Source organism: Lactuca virosa, chromosome 8 (genome assembly GCF_052849685.1).
Source record: "Lactuca virosa cultivar CGN04683 chromosome 8, Lactuca_virosa_CGN04683_v6, whole genome shotgun sequence".
NCBI classification, from domain to species: domain Eukaryota; kingdom Viridiplantae; phylum Streptophyta; class Magnoliopsida; order Asterales; family Asteraceae; genus Lactuca; species Lactuca virosa.
In genome coordinates this window covers 85,590,589-85,613,568 of record NC_136433.1, presented here as the reverse complement: position 1 = coordinate 85,613,568, position 22,980 = coordinate 85,590,589, and the positions used below count along the sequence as shown (strand labels likewise).

Here is a 22,980-nt window from a genome sequence, read left to right as displayed (position 1 = left end):
GAATACACCATGAAGTGCCACTAGTGTTCATAATGTGCCACTTGTGCATCATGATGCTCCATTGTGGCTCATGGCAATCCATCATGTTCATTGTTGATGCTCGTGTATTGTTTCTCATGGATGAATGTTCCTATGGACTTGGCCAATTAGTGTTTCAGGTATGATCCCTTCAATATAAATAGTGATGCCTGCTAGTCATTCTAAGTGTCTTATATTCTAGAATGATACGTGAATCTCTAGTGAGTTGTACTTGTAACCTATATTGGAGATCTCATAAATAAATAATTCTCCCCTCCTGCCTGTAGATGTAGGTCACCTTTACCGAACGATGTAAATATTGTATCTTGTGTGCTTTTGGTTTTGCTTGTTTTCCGCTTTACTTCCTAACAAGTGGTATCAGAACTGTGGTTTGTGTTCCTATGTTTAAAGATGCCTACTCACAAGTTTGATTTTGAGAAGTTCAAAGGTTCAAATGACTTGAATTTGTGGTAGATGAAGATGAGGGCTCTTCTGGTTCAATAAGGATATACATCGGCACTGGAAGGAGAGGCAAAACTGCCAAAGGCCATGTCGGCTGAAAAAGGGTGGACATTCTGACGAAGGCACATAGTGCCATTTTGTTGAGTTTCACAGATGAAGTACTAAGGGAGGTCATAGATCAAACAATTGCTTCTGGGCTCTAACACCCTGTTTTCGCCTAGGAGTATAAACGATTGATTACATAACAAAAAGACGTTTTGATAGAAGACTAATTAGGATAAATAGTCTTTTCAAAAGTCATAGTAGTAGTAAAATCGAGAGCGTACATATAAAGAATGCCTAAATATAACTTCATATGAGGAAGTTATGATTTTTAGAAATTTCAGCGGAACAGTGTGCGACACAGAAAACGAAATATAGAGATCGGTTGATTGTTAATAAAATCAATCTAAATGAGAGTTGAAGATCTCGTCTATATGATTCCGTCGATATAAAGAAGGTCGAGAATGGAATTCATATGAGAAAGATATGATTTTTATATGGACTTTAATAGTCTAAGCCCATTAAAAATATAGCTTTAAAATAAAGTGAGAATTAGTCGATAGAGTCTAAACAAAAGTTATAGATCTCATCGTTAGGTACGCGTGGATATAAAGAACATCAAAAAGTGAGCTAGTATGAAGAATATATGATTTTGAAAAATCAGAAAATCCTATGCACATGTGCGCGCACTCGAGCGTGTTCGTGAAACGCATCCTGAATTCGCCTATAATTACTGCATTCAACATCATTTCCCCCACACCAATTCACATACTCTCCCTCTGATTCTTTGAGTTTTAATTGTGAAAATTCTTTAATATTTAGGGTATTTTGGCTAGCTATAAGGTCCCTGATAGCTCGACAATTAGGAGCTATTGATTCAAAGTTCTGCCAGTACAATTTCTAGACATTTCTTCGTAAATCCTAGTACGTTAAGCTACACTGAATATTACTTTTAGTGTAACTTATATTTATGTTCATAATCATCGTTATGAATGTAGAAATACAATTTATCAGTAATTCTAATTATAATATCGATTGATCTACTTATGGGAGAAGTGTCTAGAATGGTCACGTTGGCTTGGTTGTTGGATTTCAGAAATGCTATATGCCAGAATGGAACTGCCTCTGAACTGTCCGACCTGGCTGATCCTTATTTGATAGAACTCTCGGTATTCATTGGTATTAGTGAAATATCTAGCTTTTATTTCCAGATTATCATAAGGATTAATAATTAATAGTATTACATGTTAATACTTGTTGGGCACGTTACCCGCCAGTTGAATCGTCAGTAGAATCACCCAGATAGTTGTCAATCATCTTAGTAATTATTTAGGTGAGTTTCCTCATTATATTATCTGCTCCAGTATATATGCTTTGTATGTTAGGATATAGTTGCCATGTAGTATGCAATTAGGCCACTAGACTAGTTTTGTTGATCGCCTGTCATGTTGAACTGTTTGTCGGTTATATATGTGTATGGATATATTATGTGGGAGTTGAGGGCGGCCCAAATTTGTTCTGAAGGCGAATAGACTCCGGTAGACTAGCATTATGCTAAAGGCTAAAGTACGGACCAACAATATGCTGAAGGAAAAAAGGGAGGACCATCTTCGTGACGAAGGCCAAGGGCAAACCAACTTTATGCTGAAGGCCATTATGTGTATGCATTTTATATGTATTGTTGTATATGGTATTTTGGGGAACTCACTAAGGTTCGTGCTTACCTAGTTGAATATAAATGTGTTTCAATTACTCATGTGAAGGGGAAGGTTCGACTGTACACACACGCATTCGCAACATGTTTCCATGAAAATCAGGACGTGACAAGTTGGTATCAGAGCCCTAGTTTGAGCAAACTGGATAAACACTCGCGTAATTCTAGACTCAAACCGAGGATCTGAACATTTTAACAAATATTTTTAAGAAAAAGAACTTTATTCAGAAGCAAAGAATGCGATGCGTACCGTCATCCAAATCTTAGAAAGGAAAGTGATTACCAAAATATCCATATTTGTTATGATTAGTGAAATTTTAGAAATGCATGCTAGTATGTAGGCTAGGAATCTTTCTAGGAATTGCTAAAAAAGTTGCCTAATATTTAAGATGCCTTATAGACTAGGGGTTTGCTTATTATTTACTGCTTAGAACCTATATTAATATTAATTAGTTATTCGACAAGTACATTAGGTTGCATGCTCCCGAAATTAAATAATCTTAGATTGCTTGATTTGGCGCTATTGCACAGCTCTCGTTTGAGTCTAACCGTCATAATGTCGAATTTTTCAGTCGATATACTATTTGATTTTAGCAGCATGCAATTGTATTTGTCCGATAAAAAGTTAATATTGGTATAAGTTCTTCCTCAGCAAATAATAGGGTGAAGTGGGAAGGAATCCTATAAGGAGAATCTAGAAAGTTTAATATATATGCTTGATATGGCATCGGTAAAGATGAAAAGTCCTAGTAGAGTCTAGGAAAAACCTATTTATATGTGCTCATGGTACACATACATATATATGTTTAGCGATCATCGTGTGTAGTATTGGAAGTGACTTGGAAACCGTGAGACAAATTTTAGGACAAGTATGAGTAGGTGTGAAAGGTAGTAGAGGCCTATACTACCTGAAGCACAAGACTCACAATTGGATCAGGAAGAAGATGATGGTGATGACTATAAGAGCAACTCTAAGTTTGAGCTCAAGTAGCCATAAAGGATCGAGTCCAAATAAAGTATAGTTGCATAAGTGAGTTGGTTCTGAGAACCTCGCCCGATGTAGTACCGATTTTAGCCACTTAGGAAGATGATGATCAAGCCGATATATAGAAGGATTACAATCCTTATTGGGGTAGAGCAACTAGCAGCTAGAGTTGCTACCTACCATGATATGGTTACACCACATTTGAACATGAAGGAAAGGTGCCTCCTATGTTAAGTATTTAAATTTTAAGGAAAATAGTCTAGTTCGATGTACATCCGTGCATCATGCAGTAAAAGGTCATTATAATATGACAATTGCTATGATTATATGTTGGCCTCCCATAATCATAGGATAAAGAATTGAATTATTAGTAATGAGGAGGATAAAACAGATGAGAGATGTCTTAGGTGTTAGTTCTTTATTAACCCCTTGTAGTAATAGTTATCATAATAGGTCATCACAAGTTCTATTTATATTAAAAGAATGTTAACTACACACCATGAAGTAGAGAACCCTAAGAATGGTTTAGACAAGGTATCACTACACAATTGAATTGTTGTTGAAGTATCACATACCTTACTAGAAGAGTTAATCGATATCATGGGACAAATCATTGACATGTTGGTATTCAGGTTCAAGGAACTGATCATGACCATTCAAACTGTTAAGGAAGTTGTTAGGACCACTCAGGAAGGGACCTTGGTTTAGTAACTGTTAGATGCATTTTATATGCATCTTTTAGCACAATTTCCTTCATATTTTATTATATAAACCTAACTAACTCCCAATTATTCTTATGTATTTTGTGTTTCGTGATTATTTTGTAGAATGCCTGTACTGCTCACTTTTGTTATGACTTTTTAGGGCAATTTGGAGCACATGGATGATTACGCAAGTTTGGGACGCGTTAGTGGATGCTTTGGGGCGTATCTGGAGTCTAGACCAAGGAAGGATGCCGAGGAATGCTCAAGAACAACTTGGAAGGAGGAACGACAATCGAAAAGAGACAAAATTAAGGGCTTGCGATCGCAACTTTATCCATGCGATCGCATGTTTGGTCGCAGCTTCGCTTCGTAGTTTTTTTCGTGCCAAAAATTCACCAGGATGAGAAAAATACCTTTATGCGATCGCAACAATTGTCCATGCGATCGCAACCTATCTTTATGCGATCGTAACTTGGCTAAAACGAATCAAAATGGTAACGTACTTCATTTAAAAAGCATAGGACGCATTTTTGGTAATACATGCGATCGCAACTCGTGTACATGCGATCGCATGCACGACGTTTTTAATTTTGGACGTATAAATAGAGCCACACGGTTATCTAGTAACCGTAATTGGCGATTCCTGGCGATTCTAAAGCGATTTTCAAAGGGTTTCAAGTGAAGAACGCAGATCTAAAGGACACGATTCAATTTATTTTCATTGTTTAGTAAGATTTATCGTTTAGACTCTATTTTCTACTGTTTATAATCTGTTTTTAGCCATGACAGGCTAAAAACTCAGATTTCAGTTTCGCAAGACATAACCTTTTCGTATGATTAACCATTACGCACTATGTTTGACTGTGAATATTGTTTAGTTTGATCAATTCTGTTTTTAATTGAGTGTTTGATTTTGATTTCAATTTCTGTTGGCCACTTGAATTGTTTGTGAATCATTCTGGTTATCTAATTGTTTAGATCCGTAATTGCCAAGATTAATTGGTAAAAAGTAACATATTTTAGATTAATTTTGTGTTTAGGGTTAACTCTAATATGAATTGATCAAACAAGTTTTAACGCCTCCGAGCCTATGAGAGGTATTGGACTTTATTGGGAAATTACATTGTGTCTAATGCAACTTTTCTTTGTTAATCAAGAGCTTGTTTGGTTAATTTGGTAAAAAGATAGATTTAATTCAAATAACTTATTTTGATTAAATGATTTTTGTATAGAGGTCATTAGAGCTTGTTAATGAACTTTAGTTCCAGTTTAAACAAGTGCATATTCAAATAATGTGTTGAAGGTTAATTATATGATCAGGGAGTCACCGCGAAACTGGAATTGCTTTCTCTTATTTGAATTTTCACCACTTTTAAATTCAGTTAATCTTTCATAATTTTTTATTTTTATTATTTTAAATTTTCAGAAATAAACCCTCCCCCCATTTATGTTTTATTCGTTTGTCAATAATTAGTTTGTGCCCTACGCAAAGAGGCTAAGACTTTAGGACGTGTCCCTGAGGATCCGACCCGGCTTACCCGTACTACCTGTTGGTGCAAAAGAGAAGTCTATTTATACTTTTATTTGTTTAAATCGTGCACGACATCGGTTTTAAAAAATTGGCGTCATTGCCAGGGACACAGTAAACACTACTAGTTTTATGCCAAGATCTTCACGTACAGGTGATCTAATTTTTGATCCATAAATTGAGAAGACTGCTAGGAAGCTAAAGAAGGAGGCAAAACTTCGGAAGCAAAAAGCAGGAACCTCAGCCTCCCCCCTCCTCACATTATAAAACACCCACACCACAAGGCACTCCCTTGTGGAACGAACCTGAAGCCTGATTTCAACCTTTTCCAAAAGCACCACCTACCTCACCCGTTAACAGCCTGTTCAAAAAATACTCCTCATCATCTTCAGACAAACCCGAACTCATAGATTCTTCTGAAACTGAAACAGAATCCATCATGAGCGAAAACGGAGACGATGCTGAAAAGACTCTCTGCGAATGGGTAACACGAGAGGTTACCCAGACACCTCTGTGTATCACCTTTCCAGAAGCTCAAAACTTTGAGCTCAAATCTGGTTTAATCCATCTGCTGCCCCCGTTCCGAGGCCTTGAGAATGAAGACCCTCACAAATTTCTCAAGGAATTCTATGTCGTCTGTTCTGGAATGAAACCCCATGCAGTTACTGAAGACCAGATTAAACAAAGGGCGTTTCCTTTTTCACTTCAAGATGCAGCAAATGAGTGGTTATATGGCCTCCCGTCTGGTTCAATAACAAGCTGGAATGAACTCGCAACTTTTTCTTGAGAAATATTTTTTTGAGGCGAAAGTGTCAAACCTGCGCAGAGAGATTCTTGGTATAAACCAAGGCAAAAGAGAGGCTCTCCACACTTATTCGGAGCGGTTCAAGAAGTTGCTGGTTCGATGCCCTCAACATGGCATTAGTGATTATCAGTTGTACCAGTGTTTCTGTGAAGGCTTGATACCCATGGAGAGGCGACTTATAAATGCATCAATTAGAGGGTCACTTTCAGATATGACACCAACAGAGATCCGGACATTGGTTAAAAAGCTGGAAAATGAATCTAAGCATTCAGAAACTGAAGAAGAATGGTACCCAGACCAGCCAAGAGGAGTCAAAGAAATAAGTAACGCCCACCTGGAATCTCAGATTTCAGAATTGAATAAGGCTGTCCTTTTGTTGACAAAAGAAAAGGTATTGAGCAAAAAGTCAAACCTTGGGGGATCTGCTGCAAAACCGGGCACCCAAAAGATATGTGCCCACTACTTCAAGAAGATACTGAATCTGTTCAAGCTATGGGAGGATTTCAGCAAAGGCCATTTGATCAACATCGCAACAACCAAGCTTAGGGAGGACCTCAAAACAACAATTTTCAGCCAAGACCTCAATATAACTTTCCGCAAAGAAACCAATACCAAGCTCCACCTAGATTTTAGCAATCTTTCCAGCAAAATCAACACCAAAACAACTTTCAACAACCACCTATTCATCACAAGCTAGTAGTTCCAACATGTCTTTGGAAGACATTGTTAAAAGTCTTGCTACCAGTACCCAAGCTTTTAAGAATGAAACCAATTCTAGCATCAAAAATCTGGAGCAAGAGGTATCACAACTCGCGAACACTATGAGCAAACTAGAATCTCAAACACAAGGAAAATTCCCATCTCAGACTGAGAAAAACTCGAAGCAGCTGTCACTCTTAGAAGTGGTAAAAACTACAAAGGACCAGATCAGCAAGAAGATGAGGAAGAAAAGATCGTGGTTGAGCAAGAACCTGAGGTAACTGAAGAGGTGCAGAAAAAAGATAGACCTGCTGAAGCTGAGGTAAAAATTACTCCTCCCCCTTTTCCCTCAAGACTGAAAAATACGAAAAAAGAAAAGGAAAACAAAGATATTATGGATTTCTTCAGAAAGGTTGAGGTAAATATTCCTTTTCTTGATGCCATTAAACAACTACCATGATATGCTAAATTTTTAAGAGAGTTATGTACTTCAAAAAGAAAATTAAAAGGAAACGAAACAGTTAAAGTAAGAGAGAATGTTGCAGCTGTTTTACTGAAAAGGCTACCCCCAAAGTGTAACGATCCAGGAGTATTTACTATTCCTTGCAAGTTGGGGAACCTTTCAGTGCCACGAGCTATGTTGGACTTAGGAGCTTCTATAAATGTTTTGCCATATTCACTTTTTAAACTATCGGGGTAGGGCCATTAAAAAGAACAGGAGTCATCATTCAGTTATGCACCCAAAAGGTGTGATGGAAGACGTTTTGGTTCAAGTGAATGAACTTATATTCCCAGTTGATTTCTATGTTTTAGATATGGGAGATGACGACTCACCAAAATTCAGGTTCCATTCTTTTGGGGATACCATTTTTAAATACTGCCAGAACCAAAATAGATGTTTATGATGGTACCCTTTCAATGGAATTTGATGGTGAAGTTATCAACTTCAATATTTATGACGCCATTCATTATCCTGATGATGTTTCAGCCCTTAATTTCATTGATATAATTGAACCACTCTCTGCAGAATATTTTGTGATTGCTAACCGTGAGTCACTAGCATTAGTGCTCCACAAAAATATGTCTATTAATGCAGCTCAGGTTTTATCAGAAAAATATGTGGTTGATAGAGAAGTTCAAGAGATGGCAACTCATATGGACCAGTAGAGAAAGTTGAGGTATGGTACCCAAACTCTTAAATTACCAGTTTCTAACTCCAAACTTTTTCCTTCTGTAGTGCAAGCTCCCATCTTGGAGTTGAAGACGCTTACAGAGCACCTGAAATATGCATATATTAGAGAAAAGAAACACCACCAGTCATCATATCCAAAAAGTTATCAGAAAAAGAAGAGTCAGAACTTATCAGAATTTTGAAGGAGTATAAAAGCACGATTGGGTGGACTATTGCAAACATCAAAGGACTCAGCCCATCTCTCAGCATGCATAAAATTTTGATGGAAGAAGATTATAAGCCATTGTGGGAAGACCAACGTAGATTAAAACCACCAATGATGGAGGCGGTTAAAAAAGAAGTTATGAAGTTATTGGATGCTGGGATGATATACCTGATATCTGACAGCAAATGGGTCAGCCCAGTTCAAGTCGTACCAAAGAAGGCTGGAGTGATAGTGGTAGAGAACAAAGAAGGATAGCTGGTTCCAACTCGGGCTCAGAACGGATGGCACATTTTTATCGATTACAGAAAATTAAACGCAGCCACCCAGAAAGATCATTTTCCTCTCCCATTTATATATTAGATGCTGGAGAGGCTTGCTGGAAAATCTCACTACTGCTGTTTGGATAGATTCTCAGGTTTCCATCAGATTCCAGTTGCTCCAGAAGACCAGGAGAAAACGACCTTCACCTGCCCATTCAGGACATTCGCATACAGACGTATGCCTTTTGGACTCTGCAACGCACTCGCTACCTTCCAGAGGTGTATGGTTAGTATCTTTTCTGATTATGTCGAAAATACCATAGAAGTCTTCATGGACGATTTTACCGTCTATGGAGACTCCTTTGATATTTGTTTGAAAAACCTCACAAAAATCTTGCAAAGATGTATTGAAACAGACTTGGTCTTTTTGAAAAATGTCACTTTATGGTTGACCAAGGTCTGATTCTGGGCCATATTGTTTCAAAAAGAGGTTTGGAATTCGACAAAGAAAAAATAGATGTTATAAAAAGCTTACCCTACCCGAAGAGTGTTCGGGAAGTGTGTTCTTTCCTTGGTCATGCAGGTTTTTACAGGAGGTTTATAAAAGATTTTTCGAAGATATCAGTTCCCATGTGCCACTTGCTACAAAAAGATGTTGAATTTGACTTCAGTGAAGATTGCAAGAAAGCTTTTGATGTGCTGAAAAATCTTCTTACTTCAGCCCCCATTATTCAGCCACCAGACTGGAGTTTACCATTCGAGATAATGTGTGACGCAAGTAACACTGTTGTTGGAGTTGTTTTATGACAAAGAAAATACTGGGTTCCCCACATTATATATTACACATCAAAAACTTTGGACGCCCAAGCAAATTACTCCACCACAGAAAAAGAGTTGCTGTCAATTGTTTTTGCATTAGAAAAATTCAGACAATATCTGCTGGGCACGAAAGTTATAATCTTTTCTGATCACACAGTATCCGGTACCTTCTTGCCAAAAAAGACTCAAAGCCAAGGTTGATCAAATGGATTTTGTTGCTATAGGAATTTGATATAGAGATCAGGGACAAAAGTGGGAGAGAAAATTTGGTGGCTGATCATTTGAGCCGACACACCCCACCTGAAGACCTGACACTGATTCGCGAAACATTTCCTGATGAGCATATATTCGCTGTGTAGAACCCTCCTTGGTTTGCTGATATAGTGAACTACTTGGTCTCTAGAGAACCCCCTTCAAATCTTACCCGAACCCAGAAAGATAAAAGAAAGAAGGAGGCGAAAAGATAAGTCTGGGACGAGCCGTATTTATGGAAACATTGTTCTGATCAGGTGATTAGAAGATGTGTCCCTCAAGATGAATTCAAGTCAATTCTGAATTTCTGCCATTCAGAAGCTTGTGGAGGGCATTATGGTCCTCAACGAACCGCACGCAAGGTCTTGGACAACGGTCTTTATTGGCCTCATATTTTTTGTGACTCTTTTCTGTTTTGCAAAACTTGTGAAAGTTGCCAAATGACTGGGTCTTTGACATCTCAGAATCAAATGCCACTTACCCCAATCTTAGTATGTGAAATCTTTGATGTTTGGGGTATAGACTTCATGGGTCCGTTTCCGCAATCTTTTGGGTTTGTGTATATCTTACTTGCTGTGGATTACGTGTCCAAATGGGTCGAGGCAAAAGCTACACAAATAGACGATGCCAAGGTTGTAGTTGATTCTGTCAAGACAAACATATTCGCACGGTTTCGGACACCAAAAGCCATTATTAGTGATCGGGGTACGCATTTCTGCAACCGCACCCTTTAAGCAGTTCTCAAGAAATATGGTGTTACACATCGGGTATCCACAACATATCACCCACAAACCAACAGGGCAAGCAGAAGCTTCAAACAGACAGATCAAGGGAAATATAGAGAAAACCATTAATCCGGTCAAGAAAGATTGGAGTATTCGATTGGATGATGCGTTATGGGCTCACCGGACATCATACAAGACTTCTATCGGCATGTCACCATATCAAATTGTTTTTGGCAAACCTTGTCGATTACCGGTTGAATTGGAGCATCGAGCATATTGGGTTGTCAAAAATTTGAATATGAGCATGGATGAGGCTGGTAAGAAAAGAAGGCTGGATATCCAAGAGTTAGAAGAAATCTAGAACGATGCTTACGAGAACGAAGCAATCTATAAGGAGAAGACAAAAGCTTTCCATGACAAAATGATCTCGCAAAAGGTATTCACTACCGGTAAAAAGGTACTCTTATATCATTCTCGTTTCAAACTTATTTCCAGTAAATTAAGGTCTCGTTGGGAGAGACCTTTTATTGTTACTAACGTGTTTAATCATGGTGCCATAGAAATTAAGAGTGAACAAACAGGAAAGTTTTTTAAGGTTATTGGTCATCGTCTCAAACCATTTTATGAAGGGTTTCAAGTTACGAATGAGGAAGTGGAGGTAGTCGAGATCCCGACTTGAAACCAAGTAACAATGTCGAGCCAACGATAGTAAAAACTGGCAGCTTACCGGGAGGCAACCCGGGCGTTTGTTTTTGGTTTTCGTTTTTTTTTTGTTAACTTAATTTCATTTTTAGTGTGTTTTTAGATACTTAGGTCGTCTCTTTTTAACTGAATCATGTTTTTCATACAAAAAGGAACAGAGAGGATTTGAAAAAATTTAGAAAAATCAATTTTTATGGTACATGCGATCGCAGGTCCAGTCCTTTCGATCGCAAGTTGTGTTTTTTTGGGTCGCAGGAGATCATTGAGGATTTTTGGAACGATTTTTGACGAAAAAAGATTTTATACGATCGCAGGTATGCTCCTTGCGATCGCATGTTTCCATTTTTTTTTATAATATTGCATCCTCGAGTTATTTTATAACGGAAATCATAAGTTTTATAAAAGTTGCGATCGCAACTTATATACATGCGATCGCATGTATCGTTTTTTTACATTTGGACGATTATCACTGTTTAAAACTCCCAAAATCATCATTTTTTAAAAACTTGCGATCGCAAGTTATGTCTATGTGATCGCAACTTGTGATTTTCCTATAGTTACTAGTCGCAGTCTCTCATTTGTCACCCACCAAACTCGAAAATTCTCTCCGTATTCCAGTTTTTCTAGAATTCTCTCACCAAAAGCCACATAAATTACACGTTTTTCATCCAAATCAAGCAAAAAAAAGGTATCAATCTCTTCTATTTTACTTCTACTACATCTTTACGGTAACGAAATCATGATTCCACTGTTGAAATTCTTCAAAAATATGTTTTCTTCATTTTGAAATTTGAATTTTTGTGAGTTTCTTTTTTCAGATCTACGCTCCGTTAGAACTCCGCATGCCCAGAAAACTTGAAACGTTTGTTCCGGACACAATTCAAAAGATGTTCATTCGAACTGAATTTCAAAACTCAAAACTTTTTCAAACGCGATAAATATATTGCTGCTCAGTGCGCAGTCAGGTATATTCGTTCTGAAACTGAACTCTTTTGTTTCTGTCATATATTTGTGCGGGCTTTGTCACACCCCCAAACCAGAACGGCGGAAACGTTCGGGGGCGGAGGACTTCAGGTAAGTATCACAACACATGTAATATAGTAATCAAAGTACAAACAACCATTGCATTAATAAGTATAAGTTTTACATAAGTGTTTAAACATTACATATTCAAACACCAAAGTAGGTACAGTAGAAGACAAGAGTCACGGTACGGTACTAGGTAGTCTTCTCAAAAGCTTCGGGAGTGTATTGTCTACTGGATTCCTGAGAATACAAGTTATTTGGAAAGAGTAGATCAACATTTAAGCTGGTGAGTTCATAAGTATTTTAGTTCTGTTAAGTATACCCTAAGTTCTTTGGATAAGTTCACTGGTTCCTCCAGAAAATCCTATATTTCCTGAGGTGATAGATTGATAACCTCAATAGTTTCCCTCTGTAATTACTTAGTTTATACTAATTATATATAACCCAATATCGAATGGACAGTTAAATGGGTGTATCTGCCCTAAGCGCACAACCAAACAAGGAACAGGAAGTAAGGCGGAAGTCACACATTTCACTGTCAATCGGATATTACTTATGTATAACTCTGATGCAAAAACTAAGGAATTATAGAATTAACCACTAAAGGTCCTTTATGTTATACTAGTTTACAGAAAGTGAATGACTAAGTTTTCATTTGTAAAAGTGGTTTAATCCCATAAACCGTTTCCTTTGTAAAAGGGGTTTAATCCCATAAACTGTTTCCTTTGTAAAAGTGGTTTAATTCCATAAACTGTTTCATTTGTAAAAGTGGTTTAATCCCATAAACCGTTTCATTTGTAAAAGTATTCGTAGTTATATCCGTTCTATAGTAAAAACATTAGTATTAATCCTGGAAAATATTATATTATCCATAATACTGCGTTGTGGTTTTAAATGTTCAAAACAAGAAGTACAAGTATATTTACCATACTTGATTTCATGATACATAGTTTTTACTGTAAGTAAAAATTAACAGAAGGTATATTTGGTCAGGATGTAATTATCTTTTCTTACTGTTTTAAGAGAAGTATATTACTTAGTAATTCACTCGTTGTTTTATCCATGTGAGTTCTATTAACCATACTAATATGACTGATATGCCTGCTGCGACGTTCTTCAGGCGTCGGAAACGATATGATATTTGACACCCTAGGCCTGCCGGCCAAACTGTAGCGAACAGTAAAGGTGCGGGATTGTCAGTCCCATATAGATCTATACACAAATTCACGCTCTCCCTACAAGAGATTCTGGTTAATTAGTCAGGACTTAAAGTCGTACTTAGATAAGTACACCATGAAGAGTCTCACAAATTTATTGTTTCAACGAGATTTACGATGTATTATTACCCCGTGATTGCTAACCGTGGTACTCTGTATCGTACCTTTGTTAATGGAAACCCGATATGATGTATTATTACCCCGTGATTGCTAACCCTGGTACTCTGTATAGTACCTTTGTTAATGCAAACCCGGTATGATGTATTATTACCCCTTTGATTGCTAACCCTGGTACTCTGTATAGTACCTTTGTAAATGCAAACCCGATATCATGTATTATTACTTCTTTAATATATTATCCTTATATTAAAAGTATTATACATATCTTGGTATAGATAAATGAATTGTTGGTAATTCCCTTGGAAAGTATACAATCGTGAATCATACTTGTATATTTAGTTTTGAATCATAAATTATACCTATTATAATTTATATGTTCTATCTGATTAGCATGATTTCTCATGGATGAACACCTTTGCTCAGCACGATACAAAGGTAATGATACCGAAAGGAGTAACCTTTTATATTCATATATGTATAATATATATATAATTAAGAAGGAAACGACCTTCGGACAAATAACACCACCTTAATTCCACATCCAAACAAGGAAAAGGAAATAAGATAATTCATTAGTCCTAAGCCGTTCAAATCTTATTTATATACTTATACATATATAAACATGATTTTGGCAATTATAATTTGAAATAGTTTATAAAACCTTTTTCAAAGAATTTTAACGGAGTTTACATGACTTTAAAGATTTAACATGACTTTAAGTCATTTTGGAAGTATTTGGTAATCCTTAAAAGCATAAGGAAACCCTTTGTGTGATTATTATCACATACAATTATTAGCACAATTTCAAATTGTGTTCAACTTGTATTCCCCCCCCTAAAAAGCATTTAAAAACCATTAAAAAGGAAAATTATAGGGGTATGAACTCACTTGTTAGATGGTGATTTGGGCAGCGTTTCGTTTCCCGGAAAGGAGATTATTTGACGAGAAACCGGCTCAAATCGGGCAGAGTTTGGACTGGAGAGAGGTTAACTTCTCGGGAATCTCGGGGCTTCGAGGCTTGCTTAGGGTTTGTAATAGGATACCGGGGCTTTAGGGATTGTAAATATGCTTGTGGGGGCAGAAAGTGTGAAGAAAGATGAATTTTTGGGTGAAATATGTGAATTTCTCGGAAGCCCTCGCATGCCTTATATAGGCCGGAGACTCGGATCCGAAGCTATGCGAGAATGACGCGTGTTCGGACAGGTGGCGAAGGAAGGAGGCTGCTTTGGATAGGAGGCTCGTAGGTGTTGGCTTCGGACTGGACCCAACTTCGGTCCAATGGGAAGGCGCCACGAAGGTCCGAGGGTTGTCTTAGGGGTGTCCGGGGGTGTCTCATGCGAGGGTGTCGGCTGCTTAGTTGACCTCGGCTGCGGTCCAATCAGAATACGACACGGTGAACTGCGGTCCAACCAGAAGATGACACGTGGTGGCCTCGCATGCGAGGTGACATGGCCGAAGGTCAGCCTTGCGAAATTGCCCGGTTTTCAATATTTCTTGATTTTTGTGCCAAAAACTTCCGAAAACCATAATTTTCGCATACGAGCGCCGTTTTCGATGTTATTTATATGCACGCATAGGTATAATTATAATCTATGACTTTCGTTTAGACTTCGTCGGCTGATTTTGATTTGATTTTTAATATTATTATTTTTAACAGACCAGGACAGGAAATCCGTTAAAAATTCAAAACTTCTTCATCCGACGTCCGTTTTCGTCTGTCTTTTTACCGTTGTACTACTTTTGACGAGACCTTCGATTCTCGTTTAAGTTGTGTCGGCTAAATATCGATTGATTTATATTTCGAATTTTTAGCTGTCTACTGCTAAACCGAAACTTAGAAAAATCATAACTTTCTCATACGAAGTCAGATTTTTACGTTCTTTTTATGAACGTTCTCGGTTTAACATATTCTACAACTTTCATTTAGATTGTTAAGGCTAAAAAGCCTTTGATCGAAAATTCACTTTTTACACTGAACAATGTTTTGCCAGTTTTGTCACAGATTTTCGATTGGTCATAACTTCTTCGTTATAGCTCGGATTTCAGTGTTCTTTATATTTTTGGAAACCTTGTTACAAACTCTACCACCTGGTTCATCCCAATTACGATTATTGATCAATTTATTTTTGACCTAAATTTGACTGGTGTCACATTATCCCTCCGTTAGAGGGAATTTCGTCCCGAAATTAAGTCTAAAGTGATACTCATGGACTAGGTCTAATCTTCCCTTTCCCAAGTGAATTCAGGTCCCCGGTTTGTAATCCAGCGAACCTTCACTAACGGGATAAGACTTTGCTTGGTTCTTTTGATTTCCCTGTCCATGATCTCCATTGGTTCTTCTACAAAGTGTATACTTTTATTTTAACTTGATTTCATCGAGTGAAATAACAAGTGTTTTATCGGATAGAAAGGTGGGATGAATGTTATTAAGTTTTTGTGGTAGTTTAAGTTTATAAGTACAAGACCGATTCTGGTAAGAATCTCAAATGGTCCTATGTACCTTGAATTTAGTATTCCACGCTTTCTCAAGCATATCTTGTCCTTCCGGGGTAAGACCTTCATATGACAAGGTCATCAACCTGGAATTCCAAAGGTTTTCTTTTATCGAAGCCGTAGCTTCTCTGATTGACTCTGGAAGCTTTATGTCGCTTCCTGATTCGTATTTTGTTTTTGGTAGTTTCTCGGATGAATTCCAGATCAGCGAAGGTGCTGTGTGGAAATTGGATCTCTAGCTAGTTGCGTATTACCTAATTTAGTCCAGTACAGATAGGATATGCACTTGTGACCGCAGAAGGTTTTGAATGGAGCAACTTGAATGCTAGTGTGATAAAGGACTCGACTAATTTGGTAAATGGGTATCCCATTCTTTACCATAGTCGATCACATAGGCTCATGACTACTCTAGTTCCCAGTGATTTTTGAGTGACTGCCTGAACTGGGAGATGATTCTATTATCTCAGCGGAGATAACAGATATTGGAATACCGTGCACTCACACGTTCTAGTTATCTTCTCTACTTGCCACATTTTCAGGTTTCAAGGCTTCTTGTTGAGCCTCCTTACTTTGTGTGGACAGATTTGAATGGGTTATCATAGTCAATGATTGGCTCTATGACCTGAGTACTCTTTCCGACTTAGGGTGTCAGCTACTATATTGGCTTTGTCGGGATAATAACGAATTTCGAATTCGTAGTCATTTAGTAGCTCGACCCACTGTCGTGGTCTCACGTTGAATTCCACCTGATAGAATATATGATGAAGGCTTTTGCTCCGAAGTTCATGATAAGACTCGTACTTGGCTCATCCACCATCACCTCGTGTATACAAGTCGTATATAATTTAGATTTCACAAAACGTTCGGATGGGTGACTCTGCCCCAGGTCCACAACCAAACAAGGAACAGGAGATAGGGCGGAATTACACATCCTAAATCTTGTTAAGTCTAAATTATATACCACTCTCGTGTATACACTTAGCAGCGATAGATTAACCTAATGAGTTCTTAGTCTCTATTCTTGAACTTGACCTGCGGTACAATGATTTTCCTATGAGATCTATTGGGGTACTTCGGTGGTTACTGACTTCTAAGACTACTTCGGTGCTTTTCGTTTGAAGTTTCCTGTCTACTGAGTAGGCTAGAATGGCGTGGTACCCTTCGCATGGGTACTTCTGAAGTTTTGAAATGAGAGACAACCTAAGGGTTTTGCGTTATGGATTGGAAGAATTTCATCTTACGGCTGATTAAGGAAAAAGTTCTCTTATACAGCATAAAAAATTTCACATGGTAAGGGCCAGGCCAAACCATGTCGAATGAGGATGTCGGAATTTTCTCGACGAAATAGATATTAATTTGTTCTGGGAGGAATGATTACTAGGATAATATCCTATGTACCTAAGTTTTCAGCGCTTCTGGTTTTATTATGTTATTATCGCTACGAACCCCTTTTTGATTCGAAATTGGCGGGTACTACCAATACGAGGGTTCTGATAATTTCAAATTATGAACTTTCATGAAACGATCCTTACTAGGTCTCTCTATAATTGCTTGGTGTATACAAGTCATGTATAATTAAGATTGGTAAGACCTTTGACTGAGCAACCCTGCCCAAAATCCACAACCAAACAAGGAACGGGAAATGAGGCGAGATTACTCACTCTAAGTTTACAAATCTTAATTATAAATGACCCTTATGTATACACTAAGTCATCATACTTACCTGTTAGGGTTTCAAATTTTATATAATTGTTGTGATTTAATTTGAACGGAAGAGTAATCATAATTATAGATAATTATCGGGGTTTGGAAGCGTACCAAAATATAACAGCGTTCTTTGATGCCTTCCCATGCATTGGGGTCAAATCCCTCCTGCTCCCCCGTCGTTCTTCTCTGTTGGACAGTCCCTCTTGTAATGTCCTATTTCACCACAAAGGTGACATATGGGGATGGTTCCAACATTGGTAGTTGAAGTGATGAACTCAAACGGAGTTCTACAGATGCGGGTGGTATGCCCCTTCAGGTTGCATCTATTGTAATGCAGCTCTCGGCAAACTCCATGATGATGATAGTTGCACTTGCTGCAGTGTGGGAGGTTTCCTAAGTACGACATGGTTGGTGCTAAAATAACAGGGCTGATGGGGGTATTGACTGCCCCAGTTCGTTGCCCTATGTTAGGTTCTTGAGTTGAACAACTCCCTTTTTTGTTTTCGAACTTTTGTTTCAGGATATTAGGCTTAAGGTTCAAAGTGTCCTTACAAGTAGGTGCTCGTTGTTGTACTTGGCCATCACCACGATCGGGGTTACCGATAGCATTACTACTAACATTTGCATTGTTAGCATTAAGGTTTGCCATGACTGCTGCTACAGCTGCTGTGACCGCAGCTTGAAACGTAGCCGCATCTATTTAAAGGATTGGTGTTTTGCCGGTGGGTTGGTTACATTCCTTCGGAGGCATGATTCTGTTTCATGATAAGAAAATGAGCTCGTGAGCGACTATCGTTGTCTCTAGATGTATTCTAACCATTTGTATCTTTGTATAAATCATTCTTTTTGTTATATTGTTCTCAATGATTCGACCTGCATTCCCATGATGCAGTCCTGGTAAGGTACATAAATAAGTTTCTAGAATGGTTATGAACCGAGTATCATCTGAACTAAGTTACCTTCGATTGGTGGATATCGTTTTCCAACTTTCGAAAATATTCGAAAACAATTCATAACAGTGTCCACATAAAATAGACTTATGAATTTGAGAAGTAATCACTATCAATTAAGATTTCGTGATCTGATTTATTGTTATTAGCCGTGACAGGAAAATAGGATAAGCTCAAAACCTAATGTGAGTGGTATAAATACTAACTCACTAGGTTGTATCATTTATTAGTTATTACTTAGATGAAAAGGCGCTGAAACACTTCACATGAATCACACGTGGTTTTCCTCTGTTCTCAGTTCTATTCTAGGTTGTAATGATTTGTTCTCTCCTGGTATCTATAGGGTGTCCTTCTCCTCTGTAGGTATATTGAATTCCCGAGCTGTCTTACTTCCGATTCTAACACTGATCCCCATTACTTCATAATGAAGATTTTGAATCTCAGAAGTTCATGCGAACCTCTCATTGGTGTCCTTAATAGGGTAAGGGCACTAAATGATTTCTATAGTTTATTTACTTATCATCTGTTTCTTTCTCGGAATCCTCCTAATGAAATTATGTTGGATCCTCCTTGACTCTTCTATTGATTGCTGGAGTGACTACATCTATCGAAGGGGTTTACACGAGAATGGGAATGTCTAAAGAATCTATGAGAAAATTTAAATTTTTACGAAGGTGATCCTTTCTGGTCCTTCTGCAATCATATGGTGTGTACCGATTATATATAATCCAGATCAAATAGACCTTCAAATAAGTAATCCTACTCTAAAACCACATCCAAACAAGGAAAAGGAAGTAGAGTGAAAATCACATATTCTAAGTCTATAAAATCTCGGCTATATATATAACCTTAACGTATCCACTTAGTAATTATAGACTTATCAGAAGAGATCTATTTAACATTTCCCTAAAGGTATGCAAAATACCTCCATGTTATTTTAGTTATGAGTTTGATTCTTGGTCTTCCAGATATAAGAGCTTAACAAATTTTCAGTTTTCTTGTTATAGCATCCTAAAATACTCCCATAGTATTTTAATCTTTATGTTTGGTTCTAGAATTCTTCTGGTGCTTAGGGAAGTTTTAGACCTGTTGCAACACTACAATCACTCCCCAAACATATGTTGGTCATATCTCGAATGAATATAGTTGATCAGGCTATATTGATCCCAGATATGATTACGTTACTGTCTAGGTTTAACTGCAATGTCCAACATCCAAATACTTTTGTTTTGTTCTTCTTGTGATACTCATTCTACTATATATATTATGCATGTACTTACACTTTTATAAAATATTGTTATATTTTTAAAGTATAACTCTTGGTCAGAGTGTTTTTATCACAATGACTATATAGTTGTATATCTTTTATGACTGATATACTGAGTTCACTATAAACACTGCTCTGATACCAATCTGTCACACCCCCAAACCAGAACGGCGGAAACGTTCGTGGGCGGAGGACTTCAGGTAAGTATCACAACACATGTAATATCGTAATCAAAGTACAAACAACCATTGCATTAATAAGTATAAGTTTTACATAAATGTTTAAACATTACATATTTAAACACCAAAGTAGGTACAGTAGAAGACAAGAGTCGCGGTACGGTACTAGGTAGTCTTCTCAAAAGCTTCGGGAGTGTACCTGTGTACTGGATTCCTGAGAATACAAGTTAGTTGGAAAGAGTAGATCAGCATTTAAGCTGGTGAGTTCATAAGTATTTTAGTTCTGTTAAGTATACCCTAAGTTCTTTGGATAAGTTCACTGGTTCCTCCAGAAAATCCTATATTTCCTGAGGTGATAGATTGATAACCTCAATAGTTTCCCTCTGTAATTACTTAGTTTATACTAATTATATATAACCCAATATCGAATGGACAGTTAAATGAGTGTATCTGCCCAAAGCCCACAACCAAACAAGGAACAGGAAGTAAGGCGGAAGTCACACATTTCACTGTCAATCGGATATTACTTATGTATAACTCTGATGTAAAAACTAAGGAATTATAGAATTAACCACTAAAGGTCCTTTATGTTATATTAGTTTACAGAAAGTGAATGACTAAGTTCCCATTTGTAAAAGTGGTTTAATCCCATAAACCGTTTCCTTTGTAAAAGTGGTTTAATCCCATAAACCGTTTCCTTTGTAAAAGTAGTTTAATTCCATAAACCGTTTCATTTGTAAAAGTGGTTTAATCCCATAAACCGTTTCCTTTGTAAAAGTAGTTTAATTCCATAAACTGTTTCATTTGTAAAAGTGGTGTAATCCCACAAACCGTTTCATTTGTAAAAGTATTCTTAGTTATATCCGTTCTATAGTAAAAACATTAGTATTAATCCTGGAAAATATTATATTATCCATAATACTGCCTTGTGGTTTTAAATGTTCAAAACCAGAAGTACAAGTATATTTACCATACTTGATTTCATGATACGTAGTTTTTACTGTAAGTAAAAACTAACAGAAGGTATATTTGGTCAGGATGTAATTATCTTTTCTTACTGTTTTAAGATAAGTATATTACTTAGTAATTCACTCGTTGTTTTATCCATGTGAGTTCTATTAACCATACAAATATGACTGATATGCCTGCTGTGACGTTCTTCAGGCGTCGGAAACGATATGATATTTGACACCCTAGGCCTGCCCGCCAAACTGTAGCGAACAGTAAAGGTGCGGGATTGTCAGTCCCATATAGATCTATACACAAATTCACGCTCCCCCTACAAGAGATTCTGGTTAATAAGTCAGGACTTAAAGTCGTACTTAGATAAGTACACCATGAAGAGTCTCACAAATTTATTGTTTCAACGAGATTTACGATGTATTATTACCCCGTGATTGCTAACCCTGATACTCTGTATCGTACCTTTGTTAATGGAAACCCGGTATGATGTATTATTACCCCGTGATTGCTAACCCTGGTACTCTGTATAGTACCTTTGTTAATGCAAACCCGGTATGATGTATTATTACCCCGTGATTGCTAACCCTGGTACTCTGTATAGTACCTTTGTTAATGCAAACCCGGTATAATGTATTATTACTTCTTTCATATATTATCCTTATATTAAAAGTATTATACATATCTTGGTATAGATAAATGAATTGTTGGTAATTTCCTTGGAAAGTATACAATCGTGAATCATACTTGTATATTTAGTTTTGAATCATAAATTATACCTATTATAATTTATATGTTCTATCTGATTAGCATGATTTCTCATGGATGAACACCTTTGCTCAGCATGATACAAAGGTAATGATACCGAATGGAGTAACCTTTTATATTCATATATGTATAATATATATATATATATATATATATATATATATATATATATATATATATATATATATATATATATATATATATATATATATATATATAATTAAGAAGGAAACGACCTTCGGACAAATAACACCACCTTAAGTCCACATCCAAACAAGGAAAAGGAAATAAGATAATTCATTAGTCCTAAGCCCTTCAAATCTTATTTATATACTTATACATATATAAACATGATTTTGGCAATTATAATTTGAAATAGTTTATAAACCCTTTTTCAAAGAATTTTAACGGAGTTTACATGACTTTAAAGATTTAACATGACTTTAAGTCATTTTGGAAGTATTTGGTAATCCTTAAAAGCATAAGGAAACCCTTTGTGTGATTATTATCGCATACAATTATTAGCACAATTTTAAATTGTGTTCAACTTGTATTCCCCCCCTAAAAAGCATTTAAAAACCATTAAAAAGAAAAATTATAGGGGTATGAACTCACTTGTTAGATGGTGATTTGGGCAGCGTTTCGTTTCCCGGAAAGGAGTTTATTTGACGAGAAACCGGCTCAAATCGGGCAGAGTTTCGACTGGAGAGAGGTTAACTTCTCGGGCATCTCGGGGCTTCGAGGCTTGCATAGGGTTTGAAATAGGATACCGGGGCTTTAGGGATTGTAAATATGCTTGTGGGGGTAGAAAGTGTGAAGAAAGATGAATTTTGGGGTGAAATATGTGAATTTCTCGGAAGCCCTCGCATGCCTTATATAGGCCGGAGCATCGGATCCGAAGCTATGCGAGACTGACACGTGTTCGGACAGGTGGCGAAGGAAGGAGGCTGCTTCGGACAGGTGGCTCGCAGGTGTTGGCTTCGGACTGGACCCAACTTCGGTCCAATGGGAAGGCGCCACGAAGGTCCGAGGGGTGTCCGGGGGTGTCTCATGCGAGGGTTTCGGCTGCTTGGTGGACCTCGGCTGCGGTCCAATCAGAATGCGACACGGTAAACTGCAGTCCAACCAGAAGATAACACGTGGAGGCCTCGCATGCGAGGTGACGTGGCCGAAGGTCAGCC

General features: G+C 37.4%; 2 protein-coding genes across 2 annotated transcripts; both read left to right on the top strand.

Moving 5' to 3' along the window:
* The first annotated feature begins 5,892 nt into the window (after nt 1-5,892).
* LOC145130575 (uncharacterized) lies at nt 5,893-6,240 on the top strand. Its single transcript, XM_079065353.1, has one exon. The coding sequence runs from the start codon at nt 5,893-5,895 to the stop codon at nt 6,238-6,240; it is 348 nt and encodes a 115-aa protein (XP_078921479.1).
* Nucleotides 6,241-10,435: 4,195 nt separating this feature from the next.
* Nucleotides 10,436-11,242, top strand: LOC145130574 (uncharacterized). The gene is made up of 3 exons (XM_079065352.1): nt 10,436-10,727; nt 10,971-11,068; nt 11,216-11,242. The coding sequence occupies exons 1-3, from the start codon at nt 10,436-10,438 to the stop codon at nt 11,240-11,242; spliced, it is 417 nt and encodes a 138-aa protein (XP_078921478.1).
* The last annotated feature ends 11,738 nt before the right edge of the window (nt 11,243-22,980 follow it).

Bases quoted from the DNA above. Each gene is read 5' to 3' on its own strand.
- LOC145130575 (XM_079065353.1), top strand. From the start codon at position 5,893: ATGAGCGAAAACGGAGACGATGCTGAAAAGACTCTCTGCGAATGGGTA.
- LOC145130574 (XM_079065352.1), top strand. From the start codon at position 10,436: ATGGTGTTACACATCGGGTATCCACAACATATCACCCACAAACCAACA. The intron at 10,728-10,970 runs GTAAGAAAAGAA...ATGGTGCCATAG, and splicing joins TATGAGCATGGATGAGGCTG to AAATTAAGAGTGAACAAACA. The intron at 11,069-11,215 runs GTAGTCGAGATC...GTGTGTTTTTAG, and splicing joins TTACGAATGAGGAAGTGGAG to ATACTTAGGTCGTCTCTTTT.